This window comes from Cetorhinus maximus, chromosome 1, assembly GCF_964194155.1.
Source record: "Cetorhinus maximus chromosome 1, sCetMax3.hap1.1, whole genome shotgun sequence".
NCBI lineage: Eukaryota > Metazoa > Chordata > Chondrichthyes > Lamniformes > Cetorhinidae > Cetorhinus > Cetorhinus maximus.
In genome coordinates, this window is record NC_135879.1 from 81,414,788 (window position 1) to 81,439,291 (window position 24,504).

At 41.2% G+C, this 24,504-nt stretch overlaps 1 protein-coding gene across 26 annotated transcripts in view; it reads right to left on the reverse strand.

Moving 5' to 3' along the window:
* The window catches only part of LOC144681317 (calcium/calmodulin-dependent protein kinase type II subunit delta), a 331,255-nt gene that overhangs the window by 157,962 nt on the left and 148,789 nt on the right, over window positions 1-24,504 (reverse strand). For all 26 annotated transcript variants that reach the window (XM_078543053.1, XM_078543061.1, XM_078543010.1 and 23 more), the window contains exon 4: window positions 2,402-2,456. In XM_078543053.1, coding sequence (XP_078399179.1) covers window positions 2,402-2,456 — 55 coding nt within the window. The remainder of the gene's footprint in view (window positions 1-2,401; window positions 2,457-24,504) is intronic.

The window sequence follows — 24,504 nt, forward strand, 5'->3', positions numbered from 1 at the left end:
TGGTCCTCTCTACCACAGCCCTTGTGGAGGCATGACTCCTATTATAACGCTGCTCTGCCTCTGTTCTTGGGTGGCGCAGTGTGGTCTTAAGCCACCTTTTCAATGGATAGTCCTTGTCACCCAGCAGCCATCCATCCAGCCGGGCTGGAGCACTGAAGAGCGCCGGCACCTGGGAGTGTCTGAGGATGTAGGCATCATGGGAGCTGCCTGGGAACCTTGCACAGACTTGCAGAATCTGCATCCTGTGATCACATTATATGCACATTCATGGAGTGGAAGCCCTTCCTGTTGATGAAGGCACCGGGCTCACCCGTTGGTGCCTTGATGGCCACATGTGTGCAGTCGATGGCACTCTGGATGCTGGTGAACCCAGCAATCGCTGCAAAGCCACTGTCGCGCTCAACCTGGCTGGCCTTGTCTGTACGGTAAAGAATTAAGGTCAGTAACCGCCTGAACCGAGCTTCTGTCACCAGGTTGACGCAACTGTGGACTTTGGATTGGGAGGCTCCACAAAGATCCCCCACTGAGCCCTGGAAAGAGCCGGAGGCATAGAAGTTGAGTGCCGCTGTGACCTTCAGAGCCACTGGCATGGGGTGTCCAACCACACAGTCGGAGCTGATCTCAGGCTCAATCATCTGACAGATGGAGGTCACTGTCTCCCTTGAGAGGCGGAGCCTCCTTCGGCACTGCACCTCAGACATATTGAGGTAGCTGCATCGCCGCCTGTAAACCCTGGCAGCAGGATAGTGGCATCTTCTGCAGTCCTTTCCACCTTAGACTTCCTGCTGCCCTGCGCCCCTTGTGCCTGCGCCTCTCCTCCCACAGGTCGTTCCCCTGGAAGCTGCATTGAGATGGCCTCCTCCCCGTCTCTTCCTCCTCAGAGGAGGTGCCACCAGCGGAGAGCACAAGTTTCCCAGTGGCTAAGAAACTGAACTCCAGCTGGATATCAATTTAAGAGTCTTTCTGGATGTTGTTATATATTGTTCTACACAATAGTGACAGACAGCAAAATGTCAGATAGTAAATCATGCAGTGTTCTGTGAGGGTTTGGACTTTCTCTGTGTAGTATCGCCAAAGAAAATTAATGCCAATTTACCTACTAAAAAAAGGCAAAACATTCAATGCATGGTAGCATGAAGACTTGTATTTTAGTAGTATGATGCCAATGCATCAGCATGTGCCTGGGTTGCTATGCAATGTCCACTACTTGCTGGGAATCAACCTGGTGGTATGGGATACATTCTGATAATAAAGGCAAATGCCTGGGCAGATGCAATATGTTTCAAGTAACAATATTGATAGAATTGAAATGCAATGCCAGCTTGGTCACAGTAAAAGGATTTGTAATTAGGCCAGGGCACTACCGGTGCAATTGCACTACAAGTTCAGCTCAACGGTGAAGTGATTTTAGTTTTACAATAATGCTAAACCAATGTACTGCAAATCAGTCTTGAGGCTTGACTTGTGTCCTTGGAAAAGGCTCTTATACATTTCCTTTCTGCACCACTTGACTTCCTGTTGTCACATTTTTATACGTTGAATTTGTATCATTTTCTCCCAGGGAAGTTCTTCCTGCTGTCCTGGCCAATGTTCATCTTTCATCCAACATCACCAGAACAGATTGTTTGATCATTACCTCATTGTTATTTGCAGGACTTTGTTGTGCACAAATTAGCTCCTACATTACAACAGTGTTTACACTTCATGTTAAAGTAGCTCTCAGTTTGTAAAGCGCTTTGGGACACCCTGAAGCCATACAAGGTGCTGCATAAATGTAGGTCTTTATTATAAATTCCTAAGTTTACTTTTATTTGGGCTTTTGTTTATCTCACTTTTGCTGTGCAATCTAGCAACTGGGTTCCTACAGTTTGCTCAAAATAATTTTACTGAACACTGTTTTCACAAGCCATTTTATCCAACATATTAAACATTTCTAACACCCCAAATAAAGGTGCCAACAAAATAGTAATTCAAAAGTTACATATTTTAAAATAAATAAATTTATCTATTAAATTGTCTTTAGTGTATTTTAATAAAATTCAATGCCACACTATGTGCTTGGTGGATCAATCATATGTCTTTTATACTATGCACATTTACAGGCAAACTGAGCATCTGTTTGCTTGATATCTGCGTACAACTTTGTGTCCTTGTGTGCTATTGTAAAAGAAAACGGACCGGTTTTTGAAATGCACCATAACTTTAATGGTGAGCCCTTCCGCACCAACTTTTATCAACATCAAGTAACACTACAATGCTTAAAACTGCCTGCTGAAAATCACTGTTCAAAAACATCTAACATCACGAGCAACTGGTGATGTAAAAAACACTCAACACAAACAAGTTGATTTTACTTTGCTGTAATCATGAAATAATGATCAAAGATGAAAAAAATACTTACAGATCAAACACTAGATAATGGAACCCTTCCTCTGATATGCTGTCATGGAGCCGAACTGAAAGAGAAAAAAAATTCTAAAATATCTATTCGTTGATATTTGAAACTACATGTGTACCAATATAAAAATATTGTATACAAATTTAGATATGAGTATATATAAAGCAAAAAGTAACATTTTCAAGTGTAATCCTAACAAAGGTCTTTACTATTAACATGTGATTGAACTAAATTACTGTATACACAAATATGCTTGCGCACTCAATGCCAGTTTGTTTTGATAGCTACAGTCCCATGTCCTTTGAGGTGTTAAGTATGTAGACATTATACACAGCAAGTAACACATTTCCACTTTAACCATCAAATACTTGTAATGAGACGTGTTTATTATTTACAAAAAGCCAATTATGAACTGTAATAAAGAGAAAATGCTGGAAATACTCAGCAATGCTGCAACAGGTTCAAGGGGCTGAATGGCTTATTCCTGTTTCTATGTTCATGTCTTTGCTGTATAGAAAGCCAAATAAAGATTGGAAAAAAAACTAACAAGATTATGTAAGACAGATGAAAAGGCACACAAAGTAAAATTGATTTTTTTTTTAAGTCTCTAAGACTAAATAGCTGAAGAAATGAGGCACCACACAAATAAAATTTAATTATCAATGCCAGAAAAGTTGTTTAAAAGTAATTAGCACTTGTTCTGCATTAAATGTTCACTCACTCTCCTGAACGCACCAGCCATAACTTTTTCTGGTGTCTTTACAGGGAAACTAGTGGCCAAGAGCCCTAACATTACATAACTGCATTGATTTCTGAGCCAAGTCTATCGTAGAGGACTGTTGTAGCTCACTCCTGCAAAGACTGTGCCAACTCTGATAACAGCTTATGAATTTTGTGCAGAACTTTGCATGCCAGAAGCTGCTGTTCGATTTACTCTGTTTTAACAGTGAGCGCTGTTAGCCCAACCATTGTTATTAATGCAAAATCCAGGCAAGTCATTTGGAAGCATTCTAATTCTGGGCAACAACTTGCTTGTTTGAATTTACAATCCAGTCTGCCAAAACACTTCATCTCATTTTTCATATATTGCCCCTTATTTAAGGAAGAAAACATTCAGTATATATATTTTCTGTGTTAAATTGAGAGTGTATAGCTGAAGCTTCCACTGTTTACAACTAATGCTTTTCCATGTGAGAACACAGACCGTGCTCTCCCCTCCCCACTACTGTTGTACCATGTGATTACCACTATATAAACAGGGTTAGATTGCATTACTGTACCTGACGAGATAGACCATGGGAGGGAATCACAAAGTATTAAGACAAAAATTTTTCAACTCTGGAAATTCTGAAAGCATCTGAGGCACTGTGTAATCATCCTCAACAGGTTTGGAAAATTCTCAACGCTCACTCAAAAGACAAATAGAGGGCAACAAAAAACAAACAAAAGCCAAGTGTTGGAGAGCAAAATCTAGAATTATACTGCTGAGTATTTATCCACTAAGTGGGAAAAGCACACATTCAGTTTTAATAATACAATGAATTTCAGTCAGATGTAGAGAAAAACAGAGCTTGGGCAAAACTAGTCCAACACAAAAATAACTAGAAAGGTTATGACTCCAAATGCTGAACAAGCCAGGTTAGCATTTCACCTAGTGGATAAACAAATGATGATGAAGTTTTATTACTGGTAATTACCATACTAGCCATGACAGCATTGCCTGATGTAAAATTGAATAATGCACCACTGTCCTAAGTGTACTAATGGTCATTAAGCCACATATGCCAATAAAAACAAACTAGAAAAGCAATGATTAAAAAGTTATCCAAATTTGAAAAACTGGCAGATCACAAGATAAATACAGGTGAGGAAAATAATTTAGCTCATTTTAGTTATTCAATTCAGAATAACTATTGGCAGACTCCACATTGTACCATCCAATTGTTTGTTAAATGATCAAGTGGTTTTTGCCTCCACTACTCTATTCCACGCCTACAGAGAACTGGTCAAAAGCGCCTGCAGGACATCATGGGAGAGAGAGAACTGAGACTGGCAGGACACATATTTCACCTCCCCCACATTTTCCCTGCCAGAGGGGCACTAGAACGGACACCATCAGATGGAAAAAGAAGACAGGGCCAGCCAAATAGGATTTGGTGAAGTACATTTAAGGAGGTCCTTCACGAGTGTAATAGCACCTGAGCTGGAGTGAAAGAAATTGCGATGGACTGGGGCCAGTGGGGGAATCTTGCTGCCCATTGTCCCGCATAGGGCTGGAGGAGCTAAATAAGTCTAAGTAAAACTCTATTCGGGGGCAAAATCTTACTTTCGGCAAGTGTAAAATGGGCGATAACAGACTGGCCAACCTTTATACAGCCTTTTGTTGAATTCAATTATGAATTGGGAAATTCTGATTTCACATGATCACCAAAAACAAAATTTAGTTCCCCTCCACACCGCAAATTGAGTAATGGAGATAAATGCCAAAGAGTCATTTTAAAAAAATGATTGGATACCAGATACTTTAGGGTCTCTTTGAACACTAAAAAATGCCTTGACATCAATCCTAAATGTGTTTCTTTTAATTGGTTCAATGAGTTTCCCTGTCTTGCTCTCTCAATTTGGTATAAAGTAGTTTTCCATACTGTTCGCTATCTTGAATCTCACTAAAAAAAACCTCTCACTTTTGTTTAAGGTCAAAAAGCCAAAGTTTCTCTAATGTTTCCTCATAACTCAGGCCTGTGACACTTGAAGTGCTTCCAGCACTTGAAAGTCTCGCACATGAACCTGGTGACCAGTCCGGGATACAGAACTCAGACCTGTACAGTTAAAGCACCATATCCTGCGACTTGCACTCTACTATTTTGGCTCTATACTCAAACATATTACTTGTTTTCTTGATTGCCACTTTGCAGTGGTTTGACATGTTGTACTTAGATACACTTCCAGATCTCTCCTAGTAATACCCTTAAACATTTCAATGTTATTCACAGGTATGCACATTGCCAATTTTTTTTCACACGCAGTAATTTATAACTGTCTACATTAAATATGTCCGCTAGAGTTTTTTCATTTACATATTCTGTGCAACTCAAGTTACCTACTCAGAATCAAATCAGTCTTCCTAGTTTGATATCATTTACAAATTTAAACAATTGCATTGAGTCTCTGACTCCAAATCACTTAGGTAGATTAGAAACTTTAGTGTCGCTTGCTTGAGGTACCCCACTCAACAATTTCACCTCCCGACCTCAACATAATTCCTTTTTGTATCTGTTGTTTTCCCAGTAACTCAATGCCAGTCAGCCTAACGTTGGTGGTGGGAAATATTTAGAGACAATAATTTGAGACAAAAATTGTCACTTAAATCACAGTAAGTATTTACTAAAGGCAAAATGTGCTTGACTAACTTGATTGAGGTCTTTGATGAAGTAATGTAGAAGGTTGAAGTTGTATGGTTAACGTGCGTATGGACTTTCAAAAGACATTTGATAAACTACAACATAATAGATTTAGGAGCAAAATTGATGCTCACAGGATTGAGGAGAAGTGGCAGTGTGGATACAAAATTGGCTATGGAACAGAAAGCGGGGAGTAATAATGAACGGTTGTTTTTCAGACTGGAGGGAAATACAGGGTGTTCCCCTGGGTTTGTGCTGAGACCACTAATTTCATATAAAGCAGATGCAATTTAATGCAGTAAAGTGTGGTGATGTATTGTGGTAGAGAGAATGAGGGGATGTCATATGAACTAAATGGTACACTTTTAAAGGGGACGCAGGAGCAGAGACCTGGAGTTTACATACACAAATCTTTGAACGTGACTGGTCAATTTGAGAAAGCTGTTAACAAAACATATGGGATCCTTGACTTTACAAATAGAAGGATAGAGTATAAAAGCATGGAAGTTCTGTTAAACATTTATAAATCACTGGTTAGGCACAAGGTGGAGTATAGTGGCTAATTCTAGGCACCACACTTTAGGAAGGATAACAAGGCCTTGAAGAGAGTGCAGGAGATTTATGAGAATGATAACCAAGTTTATACATAGAGGGGCTGAAGAAGCTAGGGCAGAGTTAAGAGGAGATGTTATCGGGATGTTCAAAATCATGATGGGTTTTGATAGTATATATAAATTGTTTTCAGAGACAGAAGGATCAATAATCAGAAGACACAGAGTTAAGTTCATTAACAAAAGCAGAGAAAACATGAGAAGAATTTTTAAGCAGTCAGTGATGGAAGGGGTCGTCGACAATGTTATCAAGAGGCACCTACTCAGCAATAACCTGCACACTGGCACTCAGGTTGGGTTCTGCCAGGGCCACTCACCTCCTGACCTTGTTACAGCCTTGGTCCAAACATGGACAAAAGAGCTGAACTCCAGAGGTGAGGTGAGAGTGACTGCCCTTGATATTAAGGCGGCATTTTACCGAGTGTGGCATCAAGGAGCACTAGCAAAACTGGAGTCAATGGGAATCAGGGAAAAACTCTCCGCTGGTTGGGATCATACCTAGCACAAAGGAAGATGTGTATTTAAGACCGAGATAGATAGGTTCTTGATTGGTAAGGGGATCAAAGGTTACAGGGAGAAGGCGGGAGAATGGGGTTGAGAAACTTATCAGCCATGATTGAATGGCGGAGCAGATTCGATGGGCCGAATGGCCTAATTTCTGCTCCTATGCCTTATGGTCTCATATTTGTGGTTGTTAATCCTAGGACATCACTGCAGGAGTTCCTCAGGGTAGTATCCTAGGCCCAACCATCTTCACCTGCTTCATCAATGGCCTTCCGTCCATTATAAGGTCAGAAGTGGGGATGTTCGCGGATGATTGCACAATGTTCAGCACCATTCGTGACTCCACAGACACTGAAGCAGACCATGCCCATAAGCAGCAAGGCCCATATGACATTCAGACTTGGGCTGACAAGTGGCAAGTAACATTCTCGCCACACAAGTGCCAGGCACTGACCATCTCCAACAAGAGCGAATTCAACTTCCTTCCCTTGACATTCAATGATATGACCATTGCTGAATCCCACACTATCAACATCCTGGGGGTTACCATTGACCAGAAACTGAACTGGACCAGCCATATTTAAATACTGTGGGTACAAGAACAGGAAAAGGAATTCTGCAGAGAATAACGCACCTCCTGACTCCCAAAGCCTGTCACCAACTACAAGGCACAAGTCAGGAGTGTGCTCAAATACTCGCCACTTGTGTGGATGAGTGCAGCTCCAACAACACTCAAGAAGCTTGACACCATCCAGGATAAAGCAGCCTGCTTGGTTGCCACCCTATCCACCACTTCAACATCCACACTCTTGACTACCAATGCACAATGGCAGCAGTGGGCATCATCTACAAGATGCACTGCAGCAAATCACCATGGCTCCTTGCCAAACCTGTAACATCTACCACCTAGAAGGAAAGGGCAACAGGTGCATGGGAACACCACCACCTGCAAGTTCCCCTCCAAGCCACACACCATCTTGACTTGGAACTATATCACTGTTACAGGGTCAAAATCCTGGAGCTCCCTCCCAAACTACATCACATGGACCAAAGTGGCTCATCACCACCACCTTCTCAAGCACAATTTGGGATGGGCATTAAAAGTGCTGGCTTAGCCAGTGACGCCCACGTCCCATGAAAGAATTTTTTAAAAAATTTTGAATGCACTACTTGTGCTTATCATTCTGTGATTCTCTCCTTTTTTTCTCCTGGTACTGCTTGATAAATATTATCTGCATGCTTTGAGTTCTCTAAATCTGTGGGGGTCTTTCATTTCATTATCAAAGTAAGCAATTCTATCTAGATTATCACTACTTATGCCTATGATTTCCCTTGTGAATTCTTACAGGAAATAATCATTCAGAATACTAACTACCTTGTGCTCATCCTCTGTTTCAACTCTTCTTTTATTTTTTCAAGGTTCTCATGTATTTTATAACTACCCTCATACTCTAAGTGCTCAAGATTTATTATAGCTTTAGCTATGCTTCACCTCCACCCCGCCACCTCCGAATCTCTGTAAATTCCCTTTCCTATATACTGTATGAGTTGCTTGCTATTACTGGATGATCACCCATAAGGGTGATCACGTGAATTAGAGGATACACTATTTTACAGTGTTAGGAGTGTACAGTACAGCTCATTTGCTACAACATTGCTCACGCATCGAAAAAATCTTCCAGCAACAGTTCCTTTACCATTCTCACATTCCTTCTGACATTGCTGTTGCCTTACTTTGTCTCTTTTTTCTGTATTATGAGGGACCGAGACTTCGCCCTGTATATTTTTATAAAAGATATTTAGATTTCCTCATTGCTATTTCTAAAATTTTTAAAACTAAACAAAGATCCTTAAAATGGCTGAACCTATGTCTGTCTGTGACCCTGTGAACAAAAGAAGCCACGATGCAGTTTCAGGGAAACCCACACCTCATTATCTCTGAGGAGCCACTAACACTAGCTTTGAGACCCTCCTAAATTCCAACACCAACCCCCTGTTTCCTCTCAGGCATAGTCCCCATTCTAGACTGTCTTCAATTATCTTTAATTCCCACATTTCCCCTCAATTGCTCATGTTGCAGCACTGCTTTAATCGTTCTTCATATACCAAACTGAAACCTGATATTTTCCATTTTCCACCTCCCTCTTCTGGCTTTCAATATAAATAAGGAATATTGGCACATCAGTAAAGGTGCATATGAAAGTAGCACAGAGTGACATCCAAATTCAGGAAATTCTCATCTTTCAACCCTAGTTTTGCATTTTCCTCCTGTAGGATCACTTCCCTCCCATGCACAATCTGCTGTTAGGGTGTTAAATCTTACGTTTTAACATGTCAAACTTAACTGCCACAAATTGTGCCCATCAACAATTTATGGGAAGTGCTTTTAGTGCTGTTATTACAGGTAGCATTCCAGTGAAGTGAACACATGTTGTTTACATTCTAAAAGTAATATTTATGCCTAAACAGGCAGCAGACTTAACATAATGTATTTTATATCAGGCTTCTACATTAGTATCAGTATATGAATGACATCACTGTACCACAGCATCATAGCAGACCTTTTGGCCTGTCCTACTTGTGCTGATTCATTGCTATATCAATCTAAATCTAATCACACTGTCTTGTTCTCTCTTCCTAGTGTAATATTCCTCTCCTTCAAAAGGTGTATGGATTCTTATCTATTCATAGGTTAAGAGTTCAGGTCATTCTTGGTGGAAAGCCCAGACATCCATTAGTCTGTTGAAACAGCTATGCCCCAGAGAAAACACATCTTGATTGACAGCTCTTATTCTAGGATCTATTCTGACAATTGTACAATTTTTATTTACATAAGATAGAGGTCTCAACTGTTTACAGTTTCTGCTATTGATACTTTAAAGGGCCTGGATGACTGACACTTTTATGAGGCTGTAGTAAAAGTAATCTTTATGAATGAGTAGCTGTTTTTTAAAGCTTTTTCACACATGCTATTGTTACTATAGTGTTCAGTGGTTCTGTACAAAGTGTATGCTGGGTGAATGGACATGGAAGTGCCATAGATTGCTATGGAGGGTATGAGGGGCCATGGTTGGGGAGAGGGGTGGAGGGGCAAGGCTTGGCGTGGAGGTTATGAGGGGCAATGAGGGTGGGTAGAGGGGCATTGGTTGGCATGGGTAAGGCCTTTTGAACTTACCTTTCAAAATATATTCTGGGGTGGCTCACTGATGGAAACAAACTAGCTGTTAAGAGAAGAGTCCACTATCTCAAAACCCAAAAACTTGGCCAGCTGGATTTCTAACCTTCGATGTCAGGTATGTTTGCAAACCTGAATTCCAGGGGCTGCAGTTCACATGTTTTTCTGCGACAATGAAGGTAGATTACTGCAGCATTTTGAAGTTTGATGTCTAGTGCCATGTATTGGGCTGAGAACGGTCCACCTCCACAATGGGGTTGCAGTTAACAGTTGTGTTAATTTCTGCTATACTGTCAATAATTTTAGACCAATATTGTGCTAAATCAAACATAATTCTCATTCAAGAAACAGATTGTATAGAGTTACCGAACTCCTGTAATCCAGATTTTTACATTTTTTCTGTATGATAATGGAATGTCACAAAAAAAAAGAGGACCTTACTGCTGGGAGTCTGTACAATATTTATAGCTTGGCTATTGTGTAAGTAAATGGACTTCAATTGCAGCATCCTCCCTACATTGTTAAAAGAGTAAAACCTGAAAAATCAGGTTAAGTAGGAAGACTACTATGGCACAGTTGCAGAATCAATTGGTTTAAAACATGCAAATCAGAAGGTCTGCAGGTGTTAGCTAACATAAGAAATGTGATTAGGACCCAGGATAAACCGAGAGCTGGAAGCTGCAATTAGATCCAGTAAAATTGTACTTAGTAGGAACAGGGAGCCATTCAGCCCATCGAGACTGCTCGGCCACTCAATACGATATTGGCTGATCATCCACTTTAATGCCTTTTTCCCACACCATCCCTTTATCCCTTTGTGTCACTGGCGTTTAGAAATCTGCCAATCTCTGCTTTAACTATACTCAGTGACTGAGCTTTCCCAGTCCTCTAGGGTAGCGAATTCCAAAGATCCACAACCCTCTAAAAATTTCTCCTCATCTCAGTCATAAGTTGCCTCCCCCTTATTTTGAAATTGTGTCCCCTGGTTCTAGACTCACCAGCCAGGGGAAATATCTTATCTGTATCTACCCTGTCTATCCTTTTGAATATTTACTAGGTTTCAATGAGATTATCTTTCATTCTTCGAAATTCTAGAGAATACAGGCCCAGTTTCCCTATTCTCTCTTCATAGGACAGTCCCACCATCCCGGTGAACCTTCACTGCATTCCCTCTATGGCAGGGATTGGGAACACCTGGCCCGTTGAACTTTTTCATCCGGCCCGCAGGGGGATTTCAAAATCTAGCCTCCCTGCTTCCCCCGCATGCTGCGCTCTGGGCCAGCCGCTGCCATGTTCTGATGCCCAAGCCTTGGCTGCAGTCACCCAAGGCCCAGGCTGTGCAGAGAAAGCAAGGCTCGAGATCTGGAAGCAGGAGCGCAGGGCAGGGACAGGAAGCTGCCGGCTGCCGATCAGGCGGTGAATTGTGAGTAACCTGGGGCGGGGGAGAAAGGGAGCAGGACACCTGGGACAGAGTGGGAAAGGGGAGGGACAGAGAGATACAGACAAAATGGGAAAGGAGAGAGACAGAAAGACAGAGAAAGAGAATGGGAAAGGAAAGCAAGCAAAAAGTTGAGTTGAATTTCAGGAGTGCTGTGATTAAGATACAGAAGCTGTGCTATTCATTAAGGAAAAGCAAACTCAGCCATCGCAAAAAAACAGTGGGTGAATTGAACGTTTCTATATTCTCTCTTAGAAAAAAATTAAGCAAGTTGGTTTGTGTGTCTGTGTGTGTGTGTGTGTCTGTGAGACCCATGACTGATTTTGTCTGTGTGAGTGGCCCTTGATAAGAAAAAGGTTCCCCACCCCTGCTCCATGGCAATAAAATCGTTCCTAAGGGGACCAAAACTGCACACAGTACTCCAGGTGCGGTCTAACCAAGGTTCTATACAATTGAAGCAAAACTTCTCTACTCCTGTACTCAAATCCTCTTGCGATAAAGGCTAACATACCATTAGCCTTCCTAATCGCTTGCTGCACCTGCATGTGACTTATTGATGAGGACACCCAGGTCCCTTTGTACATCTGAAGAAGCGTCATACGGACTCAAAATGTTAACTCTGTCTTTCTCTCCAGAGATGCTGTCAGACCTGCTGAGTTTCTCCAGCATTTTCTGATTTTGTTTCAGATTACCAGCATCCACAGTATTTTGCCTTTATCCCTTTGTACATCTACACTCTCTAATCTCTTACCATTTAAGAACTACTCTGCACATCTGTTCCACCTGCCAAAGGGAATAACTTCACATCTTTCCACATTATATTCCATCTGCCATGTTCTTGCCCACTCATTAAGTCTGTCCAAATCCTCTTGAAGCTACTTTGCATCTTCCTCACAACACACACTCCCATCTTGATGCTATTTTGTCTTTGGACTGTGGAAATCTTGTCAAATGTCAACATAAATGCTTATAACAGATGGCTGAATCAAATTTTTCTTCAAAAGAAGCACCAAGCTTCCAAATTATCCATGTATTTATGGAAGGATTCCTAGGCATTTCTATTGAGTAGATGGAAAAAAGGAGCAATTTTCATCCAAGGTCAACTGGACCCATGTGTTGGCTACAATGGTGGGACACACAATTGGTACTTCCAACATCACAAAAAAGAAGAGCCTTAGATAGACAACCAATGGTTCCGATAAAGGGGAATGCATCAATCACTTGCTCCAAGCCTGAAAAGATTTGGATGACCTCCTCCTAGGATACTAGGCACCCTCTCCCCAACCTTAAAGTTAATTCAGAATACAGATCATCATTGCTCCCACTCTTGGTTAATCACAATGTCTTAAGTATTTGCCATTAAATGGAATATAATAGGATCAAATTTCACCTTTGATACCCGCAGCTTAAGTTTTCAGATTAATGAATGGAAAACAGTGTGCAGAATGTGCTCCAATGACTGATGTATGCCTGTGCAGATACTCTATGGCAGGGACACGAAACTGAACATTTACCCCAATAATGCACACCAAACAAAAAATGGAGGCAGCTACCACTGAGCACATTGATTAAATAATACTGAAATCAAAGGGATTAATTTACTTTCTCAAAATATTCTGTGCTACTTGCCAATCTGTGTTGACAAGTTTAGAACATAGTCAAAGCCCTTTCTCAAGGGGTTTAGCTGCTAACCTATATTACAGTACTCCTGAGTTTAGATGCTTAATATCAAGAATGTTTATCTTCAATTTCCAAATCATGGAATGTGCACAACATGGACAAGGTCACATTTATTATCCAGTTACCCTGATTGTGATGGTGACCTTCCTCAATCATTGCCCTCCTTGTGAACTGAATATTTTCAATGCAGATTTCCACAATAATCTTAAAGCCATTTCCCATGATCTACATAATAATTATTTCCACAGCAAATTCATCTGATTATTGAAATCCACAAGTGTTATTCAAGGTATGTGTTATGGCACAGCTGATGGCAAATGCTGAGCTGCTCAAATCCCAAAAAGAAACTTGAAACAACTGCCACAACTGTTTTGCAATTTGTATAAATTTCATGATGCGTGCCTTGAGTTCAGTAGTAACAAGACCACCAAGTCTTATAGGTTTCTTACAAAACTAAATTAAACCTTTATTAATAGAATAAATTATTTTAAGTACGCACATAGATCTACAAATTACTACTATGATAACTTCTAAATCCCCGAGTTAATCTAACTCCCAGTTACACTTTTGTTAAGGCAACAGTAAGACACAATGAATTGGATTGTTCAGGTTATCTTGTTTCATTGCCTGGGTTTTTTAAAATCTAAGTGAGTTTTCTTAACTTCAGTTTTTTGTAGACAGCAGCTTCAGGCGTAGATGCTGAAGGCTTTTCACACTTGTCAGTTTTTAGAATGCCTGCCCTTACACACAGCCTTTGTTCCTTTATACATATGTCCCCTTTGAATGCAAATTCCCATTGTTTCACTATGTCCCTGGACTTTACCTTTCTAATAATAAAAATCTCTCATGGTACCAACCTTACCAGTAATCTTTGGGAAAAATAAACACGCTGTTTCTTTACTCCTCCTGGCTAGGTGAAACATTTCACCCCTCCTTTGAAATCAATCTAGTCTGCTTTATTTAAAAATGTAAATGTTCCCTTTACACCTATGTTTATTGACTTAACAGGCAGAATTTTACACGTCGGCGAGCGGGGGCCGGGCCTGCTCGCCAACGGGTATAATGATGCTCGGTGACGTTGGGGGGGAACTCCCGACGTCACTGTGCACTATTTAAATTTTCAGGAAGGTGGGAGCACAGCGAAATCAGCTGCGCGCCCGTCGACCTGTCAGTGGCCAATTGAGGCCATTGACAGGGTCAATTAAGTAATTAAAGGACCTGCCCGTCCAACCTTAAGGTTGGTGGGCAGGCCAGGAGCCCCGGCGGGAACTAGAAAAAACATGAAACCTCATCGACCGGCGGGATGAGGTTTCATGTACGCTTTAAAAAATTTTAATAAAGATTTTGTTAAAATTATGGACATGTCCCAACTCATGTGACATTGTCACATGAGGGTACATGTAAGGGAAATGTTATTTTTCTATTCTTATCTTTTTTACATGTGCAGCCGATCTCCCTGAATCAGCACTTAGCCTCAGGGAGTTGAGTGCACTCTTCCGTGCGCATGCGCAAAAGAGCACACTCTCGATTTTGGGATTCCCCCCCGCCCGCACAGGGAGCGCACAGTGCTTCCAGTTGCCTTTAATTCAATTAAGTCACACACACACACACACACACACACACACACACACAGACATAGACCCACAGACATAGGCCCCACTATTACTCTCCTTTATAATAAATTCCAATAACATTATGAAAATTATATCTTCCTGACAGTGTGGCACAAAATTTTAGCTTTGTACCATTTATTTGGTTTTTTTATTCTACACCTAAATAAAATGTTAAAAGATACAACCACTGATTAGCACAGTAAAACATGAAACACATTCTTACACTACCCTGAACTAGAGCAAGTGGAAGACGTGAGATTCCCACTCCATTTGCTGCACCCAAGTCTAAGTGAGCTGAGCTTCACTGAGCCAACAATACAATTGATCCATGGGATTGTGGGTCTGCAGCTGTGCTGTTAGGGCAAGGGACCCAATTTCAGTGAAGGCGAGTCTACTACTCTGCACACATTTGCAGCCAATTCGTCACAGTGCACAGCAAAGCCCAGTATACCTACATGTAAAAGCAGGAGGCAACCCTTTCCAAATCAGAGTCCCAAAAAACACAGACCAACATGATGTGTTTGCTAGAAGCCACATTATGTAGACATTAAGCACATACTGGCTAACACCCAGCTTCTGACATTAGCATTTTCATTAAATCCAAGGTCAAAGAAAGGCTTTGAGTTCCTCCAGCTTGTCACCCAGTATTGGTTCAGGAAAAGCAATTTAATTTTCTGCTATCTCAGATTAAAAAGTTATGTAATCTGTATTGGAGCATATTACAAAACTTTCCATCAGACCAGGATATAACAAAGCTCAGCCTCCTGCCTTTATTTTGCAGAGACAGCCAACACAAGTGCACTGACTATTGGGATTATTTTATTCATTAGAAACTTCTCCCTTACATCCTCAATTTATCCTTTTGCTACAGGACCTAGTCAATATACACCTGTCTATTTAGCCCAAAGGTGCAGATGTTTTCTAACTGTTTTAAATTGCAGTGTTCCTAATTTACTCCAAAGAGTTATAACTAATTCATGGATACAATTATGAGCCATATTGAACAGTACCTTCTGAACAAGCTAGACATAAAATAGTATGAAACAAAGACATTTGAAATCTGTCAAATCAAAGCACTATTAAAAAAAAAAGTCTCAATTCTATTTCTAACCTTTTTCCTATGACTCAGGTGCATGTATACACTAATAGTTGTATTACACATAGACATCTGTATTCAAATTTCTCTCTCTCAACTATGTTGTATTCACTTTTTTCAGTCTTTCGCTCCCTGTCTGGTTTGTCTATCATTCTTCTCTCATTACATTCATTCCACAAACTTGTCGCTATCGGTGCACACCCATAACTTGCATTTATACAGCACATTATCATAGAATAAAAAATACAAAGAAAATAGATATTGAACCAAAGGAGTAGAGATTAGGAGAAATGGCCAAAGGTTTGATAATCGTGATCAGTTTTAAGGGGGGTCTTAAAGAGGGAAAAGGACATGGTGAGGTAGAGGGCTTTAAGAGTAGGAACTGGGCCACTGAAGGGACAGCTGCCAAATGATGGGGAAAATGGAGGAGGGGTACACAAGAGGATGGAGTCAGAAGAAAGGGAATGGTGGAGGAAGGAGATTATAAGGCTTGAGGCAGTTAGAGTAGGGAAGGAGTGAAGCCATGGGAGATTTTATGACAAGGACAATGCATTTGTAGGTTGTTGGGAGCAGTCTGGTGACCACAGGGAGGGAGGTAGATCCCTGAAGGTTATCTTGCGAGGCTAGGAGGAAGCACTCCAGTTCCTCCCAGTCCAAAAGCAGTGCTGGAAAAGAAATTGGCTGCTGGATTTGGCAATGCCCACTTCTGTTACCTGCTGTGTGTTCCAAGCCCTGGGAAACCCAACCCACAGCTGTAAATCAAAATGGCCACCAAAATCTGAGGCACACAGCTTAATTAACATATTATAATTAACATATTATAATTATCAACCCATTTTGTGAGTGTGTTTTATCAGCCCAATCCCATCCTGTCCCATTTAAACTATTAGTTGGCATACTTATGGCACGTTTTCTATTTCTCGTTTACAATTTAACCCCCAGCTCCTCCCACTGTTCCAGTCATTCTGGAGGGTTAAAGCTACCTAATTTGTCTGTGGTGTCACAGTAGGTCCCAACCTAGAACAAGGCCAATAAAAGTCAATGGGTCAAAATTCTGGCAGGGGCGGAAAATTGATTGGAGGGATTCAAACATGGATTTCTGAGAAAGATGGGCACAGATTTGGGAGGCAACAACACTTTCATGGAGACAAAAGGGAAGTTGCAGACGGGATGATAGTTTGCGAGGATGGTAGGTTTAATGACTGTCTTTTTGAGGAGGGGATGATGACAGCAGATTTAGAGAATTGAGGGACAACACCTGAAGGGAGAACCCCATTAACAATATCAGCTAACATGGGGACCAGGAGGGGAAGTTGGGTGGTGGGCAGATTAGTGGGAATAAGGTCAAGGGAAAATAAGGTGAGTCTTGTGGATAAGGTGAGCTCAGAGAGGGCATGGGAAGAGATAGGAGAGAACATCAAAAAAGATATGAGGTAAGGGATAGGGTAGAGGGGACTTTAGAGGCAGTTTGGCCCAGTGGGTTAGTTGAAGGGAGGGACGTAGCAGGAGACGCTGATCGAATAGTCTCATCTTCGTGACAAAAAATTCCCTGAACTCCTCACATTATTGTTGAAGGTGGAAGTGGAGGAGACGGGAGAGGGGTTTAAGAATGTGGATTGCAGTAAAGAAAGGAAGCCAAGGTTACCTTTGCATTCCAGGGTGATGCTGGAATAGTAAGCAGTTTTAGCACACAACAGCAGGATCCAATAGTGCTTTATGTAGTCCAACCAGATATGGTGCTGGTTGCCGAAAATAGTTGTCTGCCATATCCTTTCAAGTACACATCCCTTGGTCTTAAGGAAGGAGAGATGAGGGCTGCACCAGAAGAGCAGCCAGTGTGAGAGAATAATTATGTTTTAGAATTGTTCATGGGATGTAAGTGCCATTGATAACACCAGTATTTACAGCCCACCCCTAACTGCCCTTGAGAAGGTAATGGTGAGCTGCTTTCCTGAACTGCTGCAGTCCATGTGGCATAGGTAAATCCACAGTGCCGTAAGGGAGGGAGTTCCTGGATTCTGACCCAGCGACAATGAAGGAATGGTAATATAATTCCAAGTCAGGGTGGTGAGTGGTGAGTGGCTTGGAGGGCAACTTGCAGATGCTGGTGTTCCCATGCATCTGCTGCCCTTGCCCTTCTTGGTGGTACAGGTTACGGGTTTGGAAGGTGTTGTTGAAGCAGACTTGGCGAATTGCTGCAATGCATCTTGTAGATGGTACACACTGCTGCCACTGTGCATCAGTGGAGGGGGTAGAGAATGTTTAACATAGTGGATGAGGTGTCAATCAAGCTGCTGTCTTGGACTGTAGAGCTTTTTGAGTGCAGTTGGAGCTCCACTCATCCAGGCAAGTGGGAAGTATTCTATCACACTCCTGATCTGTGCCTTGTGGACAGGCTTTGAGGAGTCAGGAGGTGAGCTACCCATTGCAGAATTCTCAGCTCTTGTATCCATATCCATATTATATGGCTGGTTCAGTTAAGTTTTTGATCAACCGTAACTAACCTCCAAGATATTGATAGTTGGGAATTCAGCATTGGTAATGCTGCTGAATGTCAAGGGGAAATGGTTAAATTTGTTCTTGTTGGAAATGGTCACTGCCTGGCACCTGTGTGAAGCCAAATATAACTTGCCACTTATCAACCCAAGCCTGAATGTTGTCCAGGTCTCGTTGCATGTGGGCGAGGAATGCTTCCAAACCTGAGGAGCCCCGAATGGTTGTGAACACTGCAGTCATCAGCAAAGATCGCTATGGAGGGCAGGTCATATGATGAAGCAATTAAAGATGGCTGGCTGAGAGCCATCATCCTGAGGAGCTCCTACAGTGATGTCCTGGAGCTAAGATGATAGGCCTTAAACAACCACAATCATTTTCCTTTCTGCTTGGTATGACACCAACCAGTGAAAAGTTTCCCCCGATTTCAATTTTTGCCAGGGCTCCTTGATGCCACACTTTGTCAAATGCTACTTTGGTGTCAAGGGCAGTCACTCTAGCCTCACCTGTGGAATGTAGCTCTTTGGTCCTTCTTTGGACCAAAGCTGTAATGAGATCAGCAGCTGAGTAGCCCAGAACCCAAACTGAACAGGTTTATTGGTGCTTGATAGCACTGTCAATGTCACCTTTTATCACTTTGCTAATAATTGAGAGTAGATGAGTTTATTGGGGACTAGGGAATCAAAGGTGTGGTGAGGGTGCGATTGAGCAAATAAATAGCAGCAGAAATATTATGATGAATGGAGGCCTGAAGGCTAAGCATTTGGGATTTCAAAAATATAGTTGTAATCGAATCAGAGAATGGTTTCTCCAAGGAGTGGACATAGAAGGAGTTGGCTTGGGGCATGGAAGGGGTATGTGCATGGTCAGCAGTACAAGGAAGTGATCAGAGATGGTCTTATATTTGATTGGGATGATTGGACTAGCAAGACCATGCGAGTTGGCAAGGACAAGGGAGAGGCTGTGAATATGGGTTGGGGAGTTTATATGGAGGGAGAGATTTAGGGAAGAGGTCAGGGAACTCAGAGGAGGGAAAGCATGTAGAGTTAAGATGAAGGTTGAAATCACTTGAGGCTGAGACATTGTTCAGTACAGGGGCTGTGGAGCATGAGGAAATTTTTATTGTACAATTATAGACTCTCCACTATGTGACAAACTTGCTGACACAAGCTTTAATATAGTTAGATTTTACAAGCAGCTCTTTGTTTCTGATTTCACTATTGTCAATCAGGAACAAGAACAAGCAAGTCTTTGATATAGAATGTTTCCTCCCTGCCACTGTAAATAAATAACTCATCCAGCATGTACCAAAATATATTTCAGTTCTTTCATTCCAGGCTTTCAATTGGAGAATAAAATCTCATTCTATGCCTGTCCCATATCAAACTGGATTCACAGTGGTTTTAAGAAAGAATAAGCGTGCATTTATATAGCATTGTTCACAATCTCAGGGTGCTTTACAGCCAAGGATACTTTTGAAGTGTAATCACTGTTGCAATTTAAGTTTATCAACCAAATCAACCCACACAACTAGCTCAAAGGTGGCTTAGTTTTCCAAAAGCCAATCAAGTTAATTTTCCATCTTTATTCCTGCTACGCAATTACAGACTTCACAATTTGTCAGTTTTGAAAAAATTGGGACAATCGATTTGCTTTTTTTCCAGTTGTGACTGAAAGACCTACAGTTGTACTGTGATGCGATCATGTGACAGTCGCTGAGATCAGTATGGAGATGAGCTGACACATTCTACATCATTCTGACAGCAGAGAAGTTATTCACACTTTTACAGTTGCTTAAAAATAAACCTTGGGATGTGGTGATGCTGGCAAGGCCCTCCAACTCTGGTTGCCTTGAAAATGAGATAGTGAGCCTTCCTCTTGACCTGCCTCAGTCCTTGTGATGACAGTGGGAGAAAGAATAGAGGGGTAGGAGTGAAAGGTTGGGGGTGCTCACATGATTTTATGCACTTTCTAGCAAGTGCTGCAGTAGAATTAATGGTTTTGAAATTGAAAGAAGTTTAAAATATCATTTAGACATAAGCACATTCAAGTGTAAAATCCTGTATCACACTTCTGAATAAAAATTTGCAGCAGGTGCAAGTAAATATATTCAGTCCGTAAGAGTTGTGAAATCCATCACTGTATATCCAACATCAAGCTGTGCACAAGCAAGATCTTTAGCTTAACATCAGCAAGACCAAAACCATTCTGTTTGGCTCCAAGCCAAAACTCCACACCTTAAGCCTGGATTTCATTCTCAAACAGGCTGAACCCAAGCATATAAACTCCGTGTCCTGAGCTGAGCTTCAAACTATTTAATTAACTATGTTAGATTCATGTCTCTCAAGACTGAGGTTTTCTTTTACAAAATGAAAAAACATGGCGTGACCTAGATATGTGGATGCGAAACAGGGATTTTTTTTAAAAGGTCATACGTTCACCTTGGAACTGTCAACAAGCAGGCCTCTTCCAAGAAATCACCTGACCCATATGGTACTTGAGAAGGAATTATTTGTTTGTTTGAACTGCAGAGCACTTTAATTAATGAATAGCTGGGAGACAAAAGGCAATCACATGGAAGGGAGGGAAAAAAACTTGAGTTGTGAACCTGCTTGTTTTGAAGGCAGTTTTGTTGGAGACCAAGCTGATAAAGGAAGGCTACCTTGACTAAAATTGTGTGTGGCTATCAACCTGCAGCCAGAGAATCTTCATCTGGGTGTAACCAGTCTGCATTTGGACCTGCAAAGCTGAGAGTTGGTGAGAGCTCCCAGACATTCACTGGGACCAACAGCCTGTCTTCACATGAGAGAACTCCAGGTCGACAGTGTCGAGACCCTGCCTGCAGACTCTATCCTTTATTTTATAATGCCCATCCTCCAAAGCCATCTCTGCAGAGAGATTCTATCTGTTTATCCTTTGTTGTCGTGTGTGTGTGTGTGTGTGTGCTGGGGGAATTCTTTAGGAGATAGAAAGTTATACTTGCCAATTACATTTGTGTGATAACCAGTACTTGCAACTTGTTAAAAGCAGTTTTGTTTTGAAATAAATTAATAATTCTAAATTTTTGATAGAGGCCTGGTCAGTGTCTCTTCTTCTGGGTACGAGAAGTATAGGTACACAATTGGCCATTTCAGTGAGAAAATTAAACATTTAAATTAATGGTATGGCCTGCTGAGTAGTGGGACTTGATAATTCGCACAGTCCTCCCATCCCGGTCGTAACAACTACACTTTTGCAACTGATATGTCTACTTCCACCTTCACAACATTGCTCGTCTCAACCCCAGCTCACTCCCACAGCTACTGAGATACCTAACCAATTCTAGGTTTAATTTTATCCTTAAACTGCAACTCATTTAAAACTCCACTGCCAAAATTCCTATTTCAGTGGTTACCAGCCTCTGCTGGCTTCTCAACCCTCAAATCTTTTGATTTAAAATGCATGGTATCATTTACAAGTCACTTCATAACTTGTTCCACCTCACTTACGCAAACCCCAACCTTACATGCTCTCGTCTCCCACTTCACCCTTTGCATCCACTGTCAATCTCCAATCTACTTTTGATCAGAGACTTCAAGGGCCTTGGCCCCAAATATGGAACGCTCTCTGTAACCCCTTCGAATGCTGCCTCTCCTAGACTGTAATAACCTCCTTCAAAACTTTGTTTAATCATGCCTTCAACTATCTTCAGTTTCATTGCTTAGCCTAGACTGAAAAGTGCTTCTATCGCACTAAATGGGCTGTTTTCTTCTGGTGATGGGAGAAGAGGGCAAATTAAATCCACTGTTAAAGTCCATTCCTTACCATGCAAGTGGTGAAGCTCCTCAGTCTACTTCCAAAATCTGAATTGCTCCTACCCCCTCCCATCCTGTACTTGAACTGAGAAATGCAAATGTATATTTTAAATGCTTATAGGTTCAGAATTGAAGGTCACCATTTCATAGTCTGCATTTATCAATGATAATTTGAAATATGTACCCTAAATTTCCAAGAATGAATGAGCCATTGAATGAAAAAGATTACTGTTGTCTTATCCCTAAGTGAGTTTGAATGAAATGAATGAGTGCCACATAATGTCAGCATTAGTCATTACTTGAACAAAGGAACCTCATTTCTACCCTTGGTGATCACACATAATCATGGCTTCTCAACCTCAGACTGCAGACATCTATCAGCAGAGCACCTCCTTGTTACAGGGCAGCTCATTATGACGCAAGTGATGTGTCTTAGCATAGCTGCAGATTTAAATTAATACTTATTAGTCCACTACAGTAAGTCAGTTTTATGAACTGACAGGATATAACGTCAGAAAAAAATCAAGGATAAGAAAAAACATTTTGGGAAATTAAAACTCTTTGCTCCAGCATTCTATTCCTGCTAACCCAGAATCCAATTGCATTTTGAACAGCTGTTAAGTTTGCATTTTGAATATCCTACTGTTATTACTGATATTTATCAACTTCTATGTGAAGCTCCTTTACAGTTGATTTTCACTAGTTTATACTTAATACCACACAAACAATTGGCTGGAGCACTGAATACTCTCGATCTCCCATTATAGAATGGGCTGTGAAGCCAAGGAAATGTGAAATGCTGAATTACTGAGACAATATCATGGATAAGATGACTAGCTTTAATGAGAAAATAGGATTTTTTCCAGTAGGAGCTAAGAGGAATTTCATATAAGTATTTAAATGTTTGAAAGAATTGAGAGTAATCAGAGGCCTGAGAGTCAATAATAAGTGCAAAAATTTAAGGTTAGTGTGAAAAGCATGGCTGGTAAGAATGTTATGTATCTACAGGGTTATCAAATGGAATTTGTTACCTTTAGTGGCTGATGAAGCCAATTATATTGATTCTAACTGCAATACTTAACATTTGCCACAGGACAGTGCTCTAGAAATACACTTCCCAGAGAACAACTGACATTTTTCTGTAAGCTTTTTTTTAAACAGACCACAGGGTCCACCCAAATCAGGGATTTTACGTTTCTTTCTCCCCTACCCGATAACCCCCTTCTCCCTACCCCCACTCATGTTTTTGTTTAGGAAACGTGGGTTCTGCATCTATTGGGAAAATCGAAACTGTTGTCTTCAGTTCCAGTCATAAACTGCGCTCCCTAAACAGCAATTTCATCCCTATCCCTGGTAACTGTTGGAAGCTGAACCAGAGCATTTGCATAGTCTGCGTCAAATTTGACCCTGAGATAAGCTTTCAATCACACATCCATGCCATTGCTACGACTGTTTATTTACAACTCTATGAATCACCCGTATTCACTCCACCTTAATTCATCTGCTGCAGAAACCCTTATCCATGACTCTGTTACCTCTAGGTTTGACTATTGAGGTTCTCTAGGCCGGCCTCTCACCTTGCACTCCGCATAAACTTGAGCTCATCCAAAACTTTGCTGCCCATATGTTAACTTGCACCAAGACTCATTCACCCATTACCCCTAACCTACATTGACTCCTGGATGAGCAACACCTCAATTTTAAAATTTCCATCGCTGTTTTCAAATCCTTCTATGGTCCTGACTTTTGCTATTTCTATAATTTTCTTCAGCTCTACCGTGCTCAAAGTTTTATACACTTCTCCAATTCTAGCCTCTCGTGCATCACTGATATTCTCCACCTCATTACTGGCAGGCATGCCTTCAGCTGCCTAGACCCTAATCTCTGGAATTCAGTCCTTGAGCATCTCTGCTTCTCTCTCCCCCTTTAAGGCATCCGTAAAACCTACCTTTTTCCTGTACTATTATCTCCTTATGTCATTGTGTCAAATTTTGTTTCATAATTGCTCCAGTGATGTGCCTTGGGACATTTTACTACGTTAGAGATGCTATATAAATACAACTTGTTGTTGCAGGTTGCCAATCTTTTCTTTTTAGTGGCCTCACATGCCAACCTATTGGCCCAACTGCCTGCCTGTTTTTCTAAATTTTCAGTGTGTCAGGTTAGACCTCAAGCCCAACTGGTTGGCATCTCCAGTTCAACGGTTTTTTTTTGTTTTGCCTTTTCTTCCCTGCTAGGGATTTTTCTTAACAGAGCACATTGTGGTTATGGTAAAATTACAGTGGGTAACTTTTTTTTCCA